Below are 15,353 nucleotides of genomic sequence, written 5' to 3'. Positions count from 1 at the left end.
GACCAGTCTGATGATCCTCTATCCTACCATGGGTGGCCCACTCCTTGGGCAGATCATTCCCATCAGGGAGGGAATCCCTTCTCACAAAGAAGAAACGACGCTTCCAGTTTGTGTCATTTTTGGTAACTTTCAAAACAGGGTGATCCTCCCCGGCCTTCCGTTTCAGCAAATATCGATGAGAACCAAACGTGGTAAGATCATAAAGCTCGGCCAGCTCTGCTATCCCTAAATCAATCCCCTCCTGCTCGATGATCCTCTCGAAGGTACACAAGACCCTCCAGATCATCGGCATAGCTTGGATATAAGATATGCCGGTTAAAGAAAAGAAGGATTGGGTAAAGGCTGGAAAAGGATACGAATACCCTATGGTGAACGGAGTAGCAGGAAAAGCCACCCAGACGTCTGAAACAAAGTCGCTCAAAGCAGTAGGTGTGAAGGATTTGAAAACAGCATTCGCCGGAAAGCAATGACGAATCCTGTCTACATGAGCATCAGTAAAGCAACATCTCTCCGTAGGAGAGTCCTTGATGATCCCTTGGCTTTTTAGGGGACTGCTCTTCTTGGAATCCTTATGTGGAGAATTTCGGAGCAACATACTTGTGGCGGAGCAGAAACAGAGTAAAAGCAGAAAAAACAGAGCAAGAGAAGGAAGAAAGGAAAGAGAGAAGAAGAGAGTACCTGATCAATCTTCGGTGGAGATTATAAAGGGAAGATATCTCGAATTTAAATGCAGAATGATCCCAACCCTATCTCCTATTTATAATCTTGATTTGCAGGGATTGTCACATCTATGACGTAATGATCACAACGGCTAGTCCGCTTATAACGGCTAGTTATCCGAGTAGTCCGTTGAAGATAAGATCAGAGCAAAATATAACTCATTAATTTACAATTAACTCCTTATATTTTGGGGGCAATTGTTAGGGCTGGATTTTTATTATACATGATCCTTACACGTGATCCTAACCAGTGATCCTTGTTTCTTTGGCAGACAGTGATCCTCAGCAGGACTTCAGGATCAGGATCATGGACCATTATAGGATCCTCATGCTAACGGATACCTTCGTTTAATACAATGTTATCTTGCAGGAACATCTAGCAGGATACGCTCTTAGCATCATAACCAAGGGACGCGTCTTCACAATTATGGCATTAGCTTAATCGGAGATAGACGTTGCAAAGGATATGGAAACTTAGCTTGATTTAAGGGCGGCAATTTAGGCTAGATTGTCTTTTATTTCTAAAGGGGTAATGAGCTGATTATTAGTCTTTTTACCTAAAATAGGTCACCTACACTTGTATATATAGCACTCTTCTTCATTCGGAAGAACACACGACACAACTCTCACACGCTTAGACACTCGAAACTATAGTGATCCTTGTACTCAGCTCATTATCATCCAAAGTTGTAACTATTTTTCTTATATTGAAGTTTGGTGATCGGTAGTTGCCATCACCCGAGGTTTTTTATGCCGGAGATCATACATTGATCAAGGGCTTTTTCCTCGTATAAATCATTGTGTCTTTGCATATTTCATATTGAAGTGATCCTATACTTTTTCTACAAACCAAGCATCATACCCCATTTACATAAAGTTTGGTTGCATTATCCTTGTGTGATTTTTGACCAAAAAAATTACCAGCATGAATGGTAAAACCCAGCGTCAAGAAATCCTCCAGCATTACCAACATGAATGCTCAAACACAGCTGTATTAATCTGCTTGCTGTTAAAACACAACTGTATGAATCTGAATGGTAAAACACAGCGTCAAGAAATCCTCCAGCATTACCAACATGAATGCTAAAACACAACTGTATTAATCTGCTTGCTGTTAAAACATAATGTCAAGAAATCCTCCAGCATTACCAGCATGGATGGTAAAACACAGCGTCAAGAAATCCTCCAGCATTACCAACATGAATGCTAAAACACAACTGTATTAATCTGCTTGCTGGTAAAACACAATGTCAAGAAATCCTCCAGCATTATCTGCATGGATGGTAAAACACAGTGTCAAGAAATCCTCCAGTATTACCAGCATGAATGTTAAAACACAACTGTATTAATCTGCTTGCTCTTAAAACACAATGTCAAGAAATCCTCCAGCATTACATGCATGGATGGTAAAACACAGCGTCAAGAAATCCTCCAGCATTACCAGCATGAATGTTAAAACACAATGTCAAGAAATCCTCTATCATTACCAGTATGAATGGTAAAACACAACGTCAAGAAATCCTCCATCATCACCCTTCCGTCGTCATCTTCAATTCTCTTCGACACCCTCCATCTTCAACCCCCACCTTCATCATCGTCTCCGGCTGTCACCCATCATAATCACCATCTTCATCTTCGTTCAACCATCTCCGGCTGTTAACTTACGACGACAACCACCTTCACCGTGAACTGAAATTAGGGTTTTCAGTTTGTGATGTAGAAGAAGACGGACATGATTCGTTTTTTGCTTGCTGTTCACATCTTACTATGTTTCAAAAACCACCGTTGAGAAAATCACGGAGAAACAGTTTCCATAATTATGCATTGTTAGTTAATGAGAGATAAAATTTCAAAAATAAAATAAAATGTCAAATTACACAAGTGCCCTTTTAGTTAAAATCCCTCAATGCCATGTGTCACATTCTTATTGCTTCCTAGACTTTCTAGAAAAAACCCACTTTCTACCCAACTCCTCTCTCTCTCTCTCTCTCTCTCTATATATATATATATATATATATATATATATATATATATATATATATATATATATATATATATATAATGCATGAAGGATGAGCATTTTAAGATACCTAAAAAATAAGAACTTTTTCCCTCTTAATTTATAGATACACCCGTAAATTAATTTTTTAAACACTAATTATATTTTAGCCCCTCATCTTATTACACTTAAATCCCTGAGTTTTAATAAAGTTATGGATAATTAGTTAGACTATTCCCCATCCACAACGAACTTATAATTCTTCTACTTATTCTTACCGTATCTTATAAACTATAATGTTTTAGAAAAAATCTAAAGGCACCATGACGGCCTACTCATTTTTGTAGATATTTCAATAGTTGTCTTGGTCAGTATTGACGTGCGGATTAAAACGTACAAGTAGACGATGCATTAGTATACAAGTGATTAAAACAATGTGTTATATCACATTTCAACATGCTCGAGACTCTCCATGTTGTTATATTATTATCAATTTAATAATATTGTTTTGTAATACTATTCCTGGATAAGATGGCAAAACAAATCGGGAACAGTTTCCATCTACTTTTTCCAGATTTAATAAAAGAATACAAGCATATAAAATACGAGACTTGCATAATGGAAAATTATGAAATTGATATAAACAAATGTCACTTTGATACAAAGTTGTTTTCTATCCAGTTCTCATAGAATTTACTTAACAAATTGAGACACTCTCTATTTTGACCCACAACCTATAAATGATACCCTGCATTGACATATGAAAATTTATGGTCAGTGCTCAAGCTATATGGATAAAACATTGATACAGTGTACACTTGGGCCCATAAAAACAACATTGATAATATTATGCATTGTTATTATAACAAACATCAAGGAGATAAATCTTTGCATTGGGTGTTTGTTTTTTTTTTTTATTTTGTGAAAAGCTCTTCAGAACCTTTTATGTCTGCCCCACGCAGACTACGCACAGACGTTTGATTCTGTAGTTTGTTTGTTTTCTCAAAACCTTTCATTAAAAAAGGTCTGTGTGACCTCTTTCTGGTGCAGACATGGATCAATATCTTCTTGGGTCAGACTCTCTTTTCCTCCACATTTTGAAAACACATAGAACTTTTCCCATAAAAACCCTAGCACCTTCTCCTCCACCCTTCTCCTCCTCCCACCCCCGCCAACCTCCATAGCAGCATCCGGATTGTACATTATTAACTGGTAGCCTAAACCCCAACAAGCAAGCAAATACATGAAGTAATCTTGCAGCCTCCAACCGCTCATCACCGCCGTATTAGTCAAAACCCTACCGGAAAAGATGACCACTCTACCGCCAAAGAAGAAACAGAGAAAGCGAAACCCGGTCAAATCAGATGTTGTCGGACAACTAGCACGACTTGACTCACTCCAGTGGACCTCATCTCTTCCCGACGACGGTGACGATCCGTTCTCTGCATTCGCCGAAATAAATGACTTCGAAGGAGGTTCGTATTTGTTTTAGCATTAACTAATTGTGACTTTTTGCTGATATGTTAGGGTTTATCGGTTTACAGCTCATTATCTAGTTAAATTTCAAAAGTTTGGTGTTAAATTTCAGAAATTTGATGGTATTTTGATGATTTTTGGTGTTAAATTTCATAAATTTGGTGGTATTTTGCTGATTTTAGGAGTTAAAATTCAGAAATTTATTAGCAGCTTGCAGAAGTTAAAAAACAAAAAGTCTTCTCCTTGCAGACTACAGAGGTTTGGTCCACCTCTTCTGTTACATATGTTTGCAGATAGGGCTGTAAACGAACCGAACGAACACAAACAAGGCCTTGTTCGTGTTCGTTCGTTAAGGAAATAAATGTGTTCACGAACGGTTCATGAACAGTTACCGAACGAGATTTTATGTTCGTGTTTGTTCATTAAGGAAATGGGCGTGTTCACGAACGGTTCACGAACACAAATAAATTTGACGAATGCGACAAAGGATAAAGGTGGATGGCCCAGAGAGTAGCACTAGAACTTGAATTCCTTATTGTGGAACGGAGGTCGATCGTATTCGTCGATGTAAATAATAAGAAATGAAAGGGAAATGGTGCATAGACAAGGTGAAACAAGGTTTTTCAAGTTTAATTCTTTGGGTAATAAAATAAATATAAGTTTAATAATATGAAAAGTATAAATAAAATATATGAAAGTACAAAAATCTTTCATTAAACCACAAACATGCGAACATAAACGAATGCAAATGAACGAATGTTCACGAACGTTTACGAACACATTACCGAACGTTCACGAACACAATTGAACGAACGAGACCTTTGTTCATGTTCATTCATTTAGCTAATCGAACGAAATTCCTTGTTCGTGTTCGTTCGTTTATTAAACGAACGAACATAAACGAACTTCCTGCCGAACAGTTCACGAACGGTTCGCTGAACGTTTGGTTCGTTTACAGCCCTATCTGCAGATGTGGTCTGCAGACTGTAGACATTTTACCTCTGAAAAAACAAACAGCACCAGTAATAGATTTCCCTGCTATGTCAACCATTATACCGAATACATCCTCACCTAAAAATGCCCAATAAAATATTAAGTCGGTGAACGCTTTTAGAACTAGAGCTGATAAGAAAATAACTTAAAATCTTGTCATAAGATACAGTTACAAATCCTCGCCACCCTTTTCAACGTGTTTGCAACTGAAAAAGCCTACAAGCATAAAGACAAAAAAACCAAATAAAAGGCCAGATCAACAACAAACCCGTGAGCAGAAGACCCAATCCGACCAACTGCCATGGGATAATTTCGACCTAATCTCCTAGCCCCTTGAAAAATGAGACAAATATCCATAGTCAACAAGGTCCATAACTAATTTATCTTTAGTGTTATACAAGGTTCGTAAATCTTATTTTGACATTTTTTAAAAAGTAAGAACTCAGCAAAAATAATTTAAAATAATTCATCAAAAAGAGATAAACATGATAAATTTTCTCACATTTAGATTTAAGGGTTTTCCAGATCTTTTCAACCAGGGCCGTCTCCGAAAATCACAAAAAAAATTTTGGCCCTGTTCGAGATAAAAAATTTGGGCCCTATTCGCAAATCTTCATATAACAGAAACTCATCAATCATTCAATCATATATATATAAATACTAAAAATTGATAATACTACGATAATTGTTATGAAATAGATAAAACAAATTAACAAAAATAGTGTAGCAAAAATGATTAAAGTATCAAACTTACTTGCTAAGCAAACAGTGTGGTTCTCCTAACGTTTTTTGAAGCAAAGCTCTCGATCAACTCCTTGTAATCCATAGTATCTAATATTTCACTTTCAATAGATATTGTCGCCAACCCGGATAGGTGTTTGTAGTTAGGAACGGGAGGCATTATTTCTACATATTAACGAATAAAATCCATTCAATAACAATTCACACGAAGTCTAATACATTTGAAGTATAATTAATAAAACATAAATAATTATTATTATCAAGATTTTACCAATTTACCTCAAGATGAAGTCACTTTAGGCTTCGGCAGTGGGCTTAAGAAGACGGATAGTCGGAATGTCGGATATCAACTGCAAAAAAAAAAAGAAAAAAAAAGCAATTCACATCATTCATATTTGATATTTCATAACAGATGACAACACTTGGGTGGGCTTGAAAGTGGCAAAAGTCTAGAAAAAGATAACCGGCTATGAAAAAACAAAAAAATCAATAGACAACAAACAAATACCGTGGTTGCAATCAAGATGTAACTCAGTAACTCGGAACCGTAAATCGGAAAAAACAAACATCATTCATCTTTGTTGAAATCAAGATGTAACTCGGAACCGTGGTTGCGACTCGTAACAGATAACAACAAGCAAAAATCAACAGACAACAAACAAATACCTCGAAACCGTGCAGCGGTGATTCCGTGATGATGATGACTATTATCTGCGAGAATGATTATGATGTCCTGAATCGCGATGATGATGACTATTGTTGTGTTGAATCGCGATGATGATGACTATTGTTGTGTTACACAGTGTTCGATCAGAATTCAGATTTCAGAAATCCCTAGCGCAGAGAAGAAGCGTCGTTTGATTTGCAGCGAAAATTGTATTTTTGACAAAGGATGGGGCCTGTAATCTGTTAAGGGTTTGGGTTTGTACAAAGCTTTGGGCCTTTAAAAAATTTTGGGCTATATATAAAGAAAACTTAAAATTTTTTGGGCCCCTTAATTATTTGGGCCCTGTTCTCAAGCCCACCCAGCACTTGGGTATAGCCGGGCCTGTTTTCAACTGTAAGCTATTCTATTCAATTAAAATCTTAGATATACAAGCTTCGTAAATCTTATTTTGACATTCTTTAAAAAGTAAGAACTCAGCAAAAATAATTTAAAATAATTTATCAAAAAGAGAAAAACATGATAAATTTTCTCACATTTAGATTTAAGGGTTTTCTAGATCTTTTCAACTGTAAGCTATTCTATTCAATTAAAATATTAGATATCTTAATAAACATGTTCTCTTTGCAATTATTTATAAAAGAACAAAATGCATTTAAAAAACATATCGTCTTAAATATCATATTCAACAAAATGGCATTTTAGTTTTATTAGAAACTTTTATATAAAAAAGTTTTTAGTAGAAGTTTGGTTTATCCAATAATATAAACATATTACATTGTTAAAAAAACCTTTAAAAACTGAATACTAAACACAACAAACTTCCTAACTAAAGGGGTGCCAAATCTAATAGAAACCCAAGTGGGAAAACAAACTTTTTAAAATTGAACTCTAATGCACTACTGAAGTTTATCCTATAAATACATAGTAGTCCACACTTATGTCTATTGCCGAACAAAATAAATAATGGATCTAATTTTGAGGGTTAAGTTATTATACAAAAGCTCCTAAAAATAAGAAGTGTATAAAGACACAATAGATGACACAATCTCGAGTAAATATAACACAACAATGTCGAGGAAAAAGACACAGTAAGTCTAAAAAAAACACAATGATAATAAACAAAAATTCTAAAATCTACAACCTATAAATCTAAAAGTGAAAACCTAAAATCTCACATGGTAGAGTTCAATGAGACAGTTCTAATGTCGCTTGAATGAGGTCAATTGGAGTTCGTTTGATACCATTTGTACGACTTCTTGTTTTTAGGAGTCTTGGTATTTGATCTTAAACCTTAATTCTAAATTCAACTGTTTGGAAAGACAAAGCATGTGAGATTAAAGTTTCTAAGGTCAGTTTGGTATTTCGCGGCAACGCATATATGATTTTTTTCCCACTTTTTTGTGAATGTTAACATATTTGATTTTTCAGATTCAGTTACACGATAAACATATTGATTTAAGCAAATCAATCGTCGTACACGCTTCTAAGGTATTGTTTTTGCAGGTTTTAAAGTTTTGATTTTTTTGTATATCTTTCGTATTAACATTAACATGTTTATTATGTTAATAGACTTATTTTTCCTTATCCGTGTGTTACCTTATTTTATTAATAGTTTCTTGAAGTACTTTATAATTTAAAATTTAATATTTACTAGACATGGGTAACACTTATGACATATAGTCACCACAATAATATTATCATAACTATTATATGAATAAGAAAACTACCGTAAACAAGTGTCGCAATACAAAGTGTCACCCCCGTCACATCACGCGGATACCTTACTATTGTTAGCACTTTTGGTCATAACTTTTAGACCCAATTTTTTACACCTTTTTCTCAAGACATTTCAAGTTTAAACACAAAAACCAAAACTATACTATACTAGATATATAATTGATTGATATTTGGGCTAAAACATACAAGTTTAAAAAGCCAGACATTTCAATTTTTTTACACCTTTTTCTCAAGCCCAGACATTTCAAGTTTAAACACAAAAAGTTCGGCTAAACTATACTAGGTATGATTGGTTGATATTTAGGATAAAACATACAAGTTTAAACTCAGAATCAAAAACCAACTCATGTTTGAACGTAAAATCAAAAACTAAAAAGAAAGCCTTTTAAACAATGTTTTAAAAACCGGTTTTATATTCATACCGGGTTAGGCTCTGAAATGGTTCAACTGGTTGAACTGGGTTATACCAGGCGGTTCAACCGGGTCACTAGTTAACACTATAATTTCATAAAATACAAATTAATATAAAAAAACAATGCAATCTCAGTTAAGATTTATATAACTGATTATGGTTTTATCTAAAAACAATTTTCTTGTAAAATGTTATGCATTACTTAAGAGCATTTTTATTACTTATAAAAAATATTACATTGAATGATGTGAGTAACAGTTTCAATAACGATAAAATATTGTAATGGAAGGCACTAGGTTAATCATCAACAATGGAACGTCAGTATTACCTTAATATCGTACTTTTTTTAATTTAAAAAATCAAATTTAAAGATAATGCAAACCGGTTCAATGGTTTAAACCGGTAGAACCGGATTTAACAGCAGTACATAAGGCATACCGTGGTTTTACCGGCCTTTATCATACCGGGCACATGTCCGGTATCCGGTATAACCAGTGGGTTCATACCGGTATTTAAAACATTGCTTTTAAAGCAAAAATACTAAAATTTCAGTAGTTCGGTTTGAACTTTGAACCGGCTTAGGTCCTATCTAAAAAACTTGACACACTTTTAATTCGATCAAACATGGGTCATTTGAAGGTCATGACACTAAATGCGAAAATATAGTCAACATTCAAAAAAAACGTCAAAGCTCTTAGTCATGATGCCATTCCTCAAAAATAAATAAGAAATACAAATCTATAATAAAGAAAGATGCTCTTAAGCAGCAGCACCCTTTCCTTTCTTCTTCTGCAGCTTCTTCATGTAGAATTCTAGCTCTTTTCCTTCCAATATGTATCTGAAGATATTTATAAAAACCATATTCACATTAGAATCTACATATGTATACTTGTATGTTACACCAACACGATATAAATGATAAATCATACAAGCATTATGATTGAAAGACTACGTACCCATCAGCACGACCACACTGCCCAGGGCGAGATGAGATGGCAGCAAGAAGACGACCACTAGAAAACTGTTCTTCAACATGTGGGTCGAGTTTGCGTTCCTCTTGACGTTTTTCCAGTTTCCTCACAACATGGTTACTCTTCTTGGCCTCCTCTGTTGCGCCTTCTGCTTCCTGTTAAATCATCAAAATCAAATAAAAAATACAGAAATAAGCAACAACAAAGACTGATCATATATATTAAAATGACAAATAAGGTCTCGTGCGTAACGGGTCGGGGATTAATTAGAATTATGTATGTGTGGGTAGAAAAAATGCTTACTGCAGAAAGATTATGAACACTTCCTGAGTGTTTGGATGTAGAAAAAATGCTTATTATTGCTTACTTTTGGGTAAAAATATAAAACAAGTATGAGATTTTTGTGTAGTGGATTCAAATTTACAAGTTCACCCTTATAATAAAATAAATTGTTTCAATAAACAGATTATCTACTTCTTAAAATAAGTTGCAAACACAAGCACAAATACACACTTTAAAAACAACCTTACCTACCATGAAATCATGAATAATAAAAATGAAATAACCAGATAAACATAATTGCTTTTCTTCGTCCAAACAAATAAAAAAAATATGTGCTTCCGGAAACAAATGATAAAATTCATATGCTTTTGTTTAAAATGAGCATATCTAAAACACCTCCTAAAATTATTTTTTATTATTTACGGCTTTAAAACATTTCACAACACATTATAGACGACTATTGACATGTTATCTAAAAAATACAATAACCTAAACTACACCTCTTAACACAAATTTAGATATAATCAATAATAACAAATAAGAACATACCTCTCCGTCCTTTTTGACTGCAGCAGCGGCTTTCTTCTTGCGACCAATATCAACACCATAGTGTTGCAAATACCATTGCTTAAAAGGTGCAGCATCCACCTGAACAATTGCACTCTTAACAAGTGTTTGGGTTCTGACCAACTCATTGTTGGATGCATTGTAAACCACATCCAAAATACGGGTCTTTCGGGTCACAGCCTCACTTCCCCATGAGTAGTTACCGGTATCCAACCTCAACGCCCGCCACTTAACATTACCACCACGAACCCTAACCCTCCTAACAGTCTTGTTGCTCGAAATCTTGGTATTTGCTGGCTGTCTTCCGAGCTCATACCTTAAACAAAAAAATACAACAATTAAGCTTGTAAACTATAGCAAATGTCAGAAAACTGTATGAAATGAGAACAATGTCTTCTTTAAACATCAAGAAATCTAGTAATTATTGACAATATATGCGGTTTTTGTATAAAATTTTTTGGGTATATACGTTTTCAACCCCCTGGTACTATAGAAATTTTTGGGTATATACGTTTTCGACCCCCCGTCGGAAATCTCAAGCTTCGCCACTGCTCATAGACCAACCCAAATCAGTAAACCGGGCCAAAACAATCATCGTTTTGGTTCATCCAGTTTTCAAACCAAACGTTTTTTTTTCTACAGCAAGCTGAACAGTTAGAATTGCATATTAGTTTAAAAAAATATCTCCGTATCAAACCGAACAAAGCCATTCACTTAATGTGATATAGAACTTTAAAAGTTTAATGGGAATTCTACTTAATACCTTAATTTCTTTAAAAATCAATAAAATACCAATTAATAAGTCACACTATTCTACAAGTTTTGATCATGTCAAAAGTTGTATATCTTAGTTTTATCTAGATTTGAAATTTCAAAGGTTTGGTTTTGGTTTAAAACAAATAAAAAAAGCATTAAAACCAGACAATAAACGCACAATAAGAATCTAGAATAAAGCTAATAACTTATTGTAAACTTAATAAATCAGTAAAAACTAACACACAACAAAGACATGAAGTAAATCTTTTCATCAAAAGCATAATAAACCCTAATTCTTACTGCTAGTGAAACAATGCTATCAAAGCCAGATCCAGCCAGTATTCATATTAAAACACACACACACACAAACAATCAAGTAGACAAAATTTCACACGCACATTTCACATAACCAGCAAACAAACACAACAGAAATCATTAAAAAAAGAAAAATGAATAGAAATTACTTTCGCTTCTTCCTCCAGGCCTTCTTCTTGCCTCCAGTGGCGCGTCTCTTGTGCATACTATCTCTGCTGATACCTGAAACAACAATGAAATTGTTTGAAAATCAGACATTGTCACATGAAGAATCATATCGGTAGAATGGATTTAAGTTTTTAGTAGAGATTAATTGTACCCATGGTTGCAGCTGGGTGGTGATGATCCTCCGCCTCTCGGATTAGGGTTTATGCTGCTGCGGCTATGGAGTAGTATATAAGGTGACGGGGAAACCTAGTCCTTGCAAAATTACCATGCTACCCCTTGAGTGAGCCTTCATCTTTTTTAATTTTTTTAAGGTGAGAATCTTTAACTTGTTGTGAGAGATATTTACACCTTCCTAAACAAAACTGGAGGCCTACTCTAGCCAAACTATGTTCTCTTTACCGGGTTCACGTTGGCGTCAGAGTTTGGCTAACAGTGTTCCCCGGGATACCATACCACCTACTGCCAAGGGCAGAGGCTTGCGCCGCTACAAGAGAGAATCTCTTTGGCGCAACGCACTGTGGACTAAAACCCGGGGTGGCTCGGGCTCGGACTCTTGACCTGGAGTCTGGGAGAACTAGCCTTTATTGCCTTTATCCACCAAATATGACACTAATGGGGATTGAACTTGGCTCGACATGATTACGATAAAACATATACTCGTTTATCCAATAATATATTTGAAATTGTTTTCTTATTATTTTTTTTATTTTTATGAGAAAACACATACTCGTTTACCCAATAATATACCTGAAATTGTTTTCTTATTATTATTTTTAGTGTATCTAGTACGAATTTGTTAATGTAAATACGATGTGGAAATGAAAAAAATATTTTTTAGTGTTCGTATATTTGTAAGGCCGGTGGGTGTGGCATGGTGCCACCCCGTCACATCATCGACGATAGCGCCTCTGGGGTGCCACAATTTGTAACACCTCGTGTTACGAATGTCAAAGTCAAAGTCAAAGTCAAGTTTGACTCCTTTGACTGTAACTAGTCTAATTTGTGTGTTATTAGTTGTATTATGTGGAGTAAGTGTTATTAATCAAAGAATCAAAGTAATCGAATGTTAATCGACGCGAAACGCTTTACGACTGTGAATAGTAGGAAGTAACAATGCGATAAAGTTAATTAATCAATAATCAAGCTAATCGAATCATCAATCGAACTCGAGACTCGAACTATGCGAATTTGGTGTTATATTACGTGTGTGTGTGCCTTACATATTACCTATGCGTGTTTACTTTATGTTATGTGTGGTGATCAATCGAATCGAAACTCGAAACTCAATCGAACTCAATCGAAATCGAATTATGATGAATGGTAGCGAAAAGATAGTGTGAAATGTAGATGCTTGTATGTAGATATAGTAGTTGGGATTAAAAGTAATTTGAATAGGAAACTCTATCGTATTCATATCGTCTTCAATCGAAATCGAAATATCAGAAATCGTCGCACCGAACGCTCAACGCAGGCTGTTGATCGATCAGGCTCCTAGCCGATCGAACAGCCCAGCCGATCAGACGGACTGTCCGATCGAACAGGCTGTCCGATCGGGATGCCTGGCCAATCGGCTAGCTCTTTCCCCTTTTGGAAGCCTATAAATAGGCCTGTCATTGTCATTCTTTCCACTTTTGGAAACCCTCTGACCGACCAGCTCGTGTTCTTCACTATTTCTCAGATTTCTCGCAATCCCGGTAAGATTTCATCCTAAATCTTGTATGTTTTTTTATCTATGCACACTCCTACACCTTTCTATCTTTCAAATCTTGATTTCTAACCGTGAAATCATCATAATCTAAGTATTCTAGGATGATGTCATCATGGTGTTCTTCAAGAACTTCATGTTTTGGCCTCAATCCACCAAGAATCACTTGGATCTAACCGATTTCCACAGAAACAAACTAAGATCTATCATAGATCTGAACATTTACATGGTGTGAGGGATTGAAAGAAGGATTTCCAACTTTCTTTCAACTCTTTTACACTTAGTGCCTTCAAACCGGTAGAAACGGAGCTTGAGCCAACTCACTAATCATTCTAATGGTTGTGTGGTTCAAGATTCGGATTCTATCTACGAGGTTCACCGATTTCGGGTTAAACGTTAAACTACCGTTTTGAAACGTTCACCGGCCGGACTTGGGTGATTCCTGCCCAAGCAGGGGAAACAAGTAAGAACGAAGGTGCCATGGTTCAACTCGTTGTCAAAATACCTCGATATAACGTCAAACAATCAGAACAACCAAGTGTTAGACGAACAGGCCGACCAGGTCAGAATGCTGACCGATCGAACAGGCTGTTCGAACGAACAGCCCAACCGATCGGACATGTCAGCCGATGGACCAGGCCAGCCGATCGGCTAGCACATGGCCCCACTCTTTAACAATTTCATGAAGTATAGTATTGAACGAAGTGATGTTCGATCGAACTACGGTTTGGATAACATTGCTCTTCGAATCATGAGATACTATGCTTCAAACCTTAACCGATTTGTCAACTCGTTCGACGAATTGGAGCGCCACCCGATCGAACATGTTGTCCGATCAGGTGACATCCCACTGAGGACCCATTTCTAAAGTACCTAACCGATCGGTTAAGCCGGCCGATCGAACAGACCGTTCGATCGATCGACCTGAAAGGTAAGGACACTTCAGTGATCTCGAATACTACAATGAAAACTTCAAAAGGACAAGCCATCATACACCAACCGATCGAGCCTACCGGCCGATTGAACAGGCTGTCCGAACGGACTGTCCAACCGAACGAACAACCCGTTCGATCGAACCTACAGTTCGATTGACCAGGCTGTTCGACCCATCATCACTTGTTTCCATTTATCGCGTTACTCATCATTATACTATCGAACTATTCAGGCTAACCCTACTCTCAAGCGCTCCCTTCAATCCATCAATCAATCGCTGTGAGTATACTCGAACCCTTTTTGCTTTAGCACTTTTTGGTGTTACATACGTTACTTATCTAAAATCACAATCGAACACACTACTCAATTATTTAAACGCTAACCGTTCTGCATGTATTACGTGACTAAATGAATGCTTGTTGTTATGTTTACACGTGGAATGCTGTCTACCTGCCTTAACGACGTAGTACTATAGTTTGGACTCAGGACCCGTTCACACGGGGGTTGTTAAGGACAATTACTTGCATGGATTACGGTAGTAATCATGTATTGCGAACTGCCTCGGGCAGTCAACCCGCAGTCATTGGTATCGATAGATCCATGTCGATAATTAACATGCTTCGTTTTCCTCTGTGTACGTGCTGGTTATGCGTAAACTATTTCGAACTCTATATGCTATTATCAAACTTGTATGCTCACCTTTACATTTTATATATTGACTTTATTTTAACGTATGTGGCAGACAATTAGGATGCTTATCTGCTAGGAAGGCGAGCTTAGAACAAGCGTCTAGAGCATAGTTGTCTGTAGATATTGAAGATCGAGTCTCTAGAGGCATTTAAACAACTATATTATATTTATATTTGAATCTGAGTTGTCGGAACAGAACACTTGACTAGTTGTTATCTGTAA

The 15,353-nt window shown here is 36.1% G+C and overlaps 2 protein-coding genes across 2 annotated transcripts; both read right to left on the bottom strand.

The window, feature by feature from the left end:
• Positions 1-3,719: 3,719 nt before the first annotated feature.
• On the bottom strand, positions 3,720-5,415 carry LOC118480885. The gene is made up of 2 exons (XM_035975848.1): positions 5,194-5,415; positions 3,720-4,160 (listed from the first exon to the last, which is right to left on the bottom strand). The coding sequence occupies exons 1-2, from the start codon at positions 5,243-5,245 to the stop codon at positions 3,721-3,723; spliced, it is 492 nt and encodes a 163-aa protein (XP_035831741.1). The 5' UTR covers positions 5,246-5,415; the 3' UTR covers position 3,720.
• A 3,936-nt stretch (positions 5,416-9,351) lies between these two features.
• Positions 9,352-12,102, bottom strand: LOC110889387 (40S ribosomal protein S8). Its single transcript, XM_022136896.2, has 5 exons — positions 11,955-12,102; positions 11,785-11,857; positions 10,547-10,880; positions 9,701-9,870; positions 9,352-9,582 (listed from the first exon to the last, which is right to left on the bottom strand). Exons 1-5 carry the CDS (start codon positions 11,956-11,958, stop codon positions 9,504-9,506), a joined length of 660 nt encoding a protein of 219 aa, XP_021992588.1. The 5' UTR covers positions 11,959-12,102; the 3' UTR covers positions 9,352-9,503.
• Between the last annotated feature and the right edge of the window lie 3,251 nt (positions 12,103-15,353).

Source organism: Helianthus annuus, chromosome 8 (assembly GCF_002127325.2).
Source record: "Helianthus annuus cultivar XRQ/B chromosome 8, HanXRQr2.0-SUNRISE, whole genome shotgun sequence".
In the NCBI taxonomy this organism is placed as follows: domain Eukaryota; kingdom Viridiplantae; phylum Streptophyta; class Magnoliopsida; order Asterales; family Asteraceae; genus Helianthus; species Helianthus annuus.
The sequence above is the reverse complement of the archived record's forward strand: the minus strand, read 5'-3'. Positions and strand labels throughout refer to the sequence as shown.

Excerpts from the sequence above, each read along its gene's own strand:
- LOC118480885 (XM_035975848.1), bottom strand. The coding sequence starts at position 5,245 with ATGGTTGACATAGCAGGGAAATCTATTACTGGTGCTGTTTGTTTTTTC. Across the intron at positions 4,161-5,193 it reads TGCTGTTTGTTTTTTCAGAG|AGAACGGATCGTCACCGTCG; the intron begins GTAAAATGTCTA and ends CGGCGAATGCAG.
- LOC110889387 (XM_022136896.2), bottom strand. Across the intron at positions 10,881-11,784 it reads GCCTGGAGGAAGAAGCGAAA|GTATGAGCTCGGAAGACAGC; the intron begins GTAATTTCTATT and ends TTTTTGTTTAAG. Across the intron at positions 9,583-9,700 it reads CAGTGTGGTCGTGCTGATGG|ATACATATTGGAAGGAAAAG; the intron begins GTACGTAGTCTT and ends AAATATCTTCAG.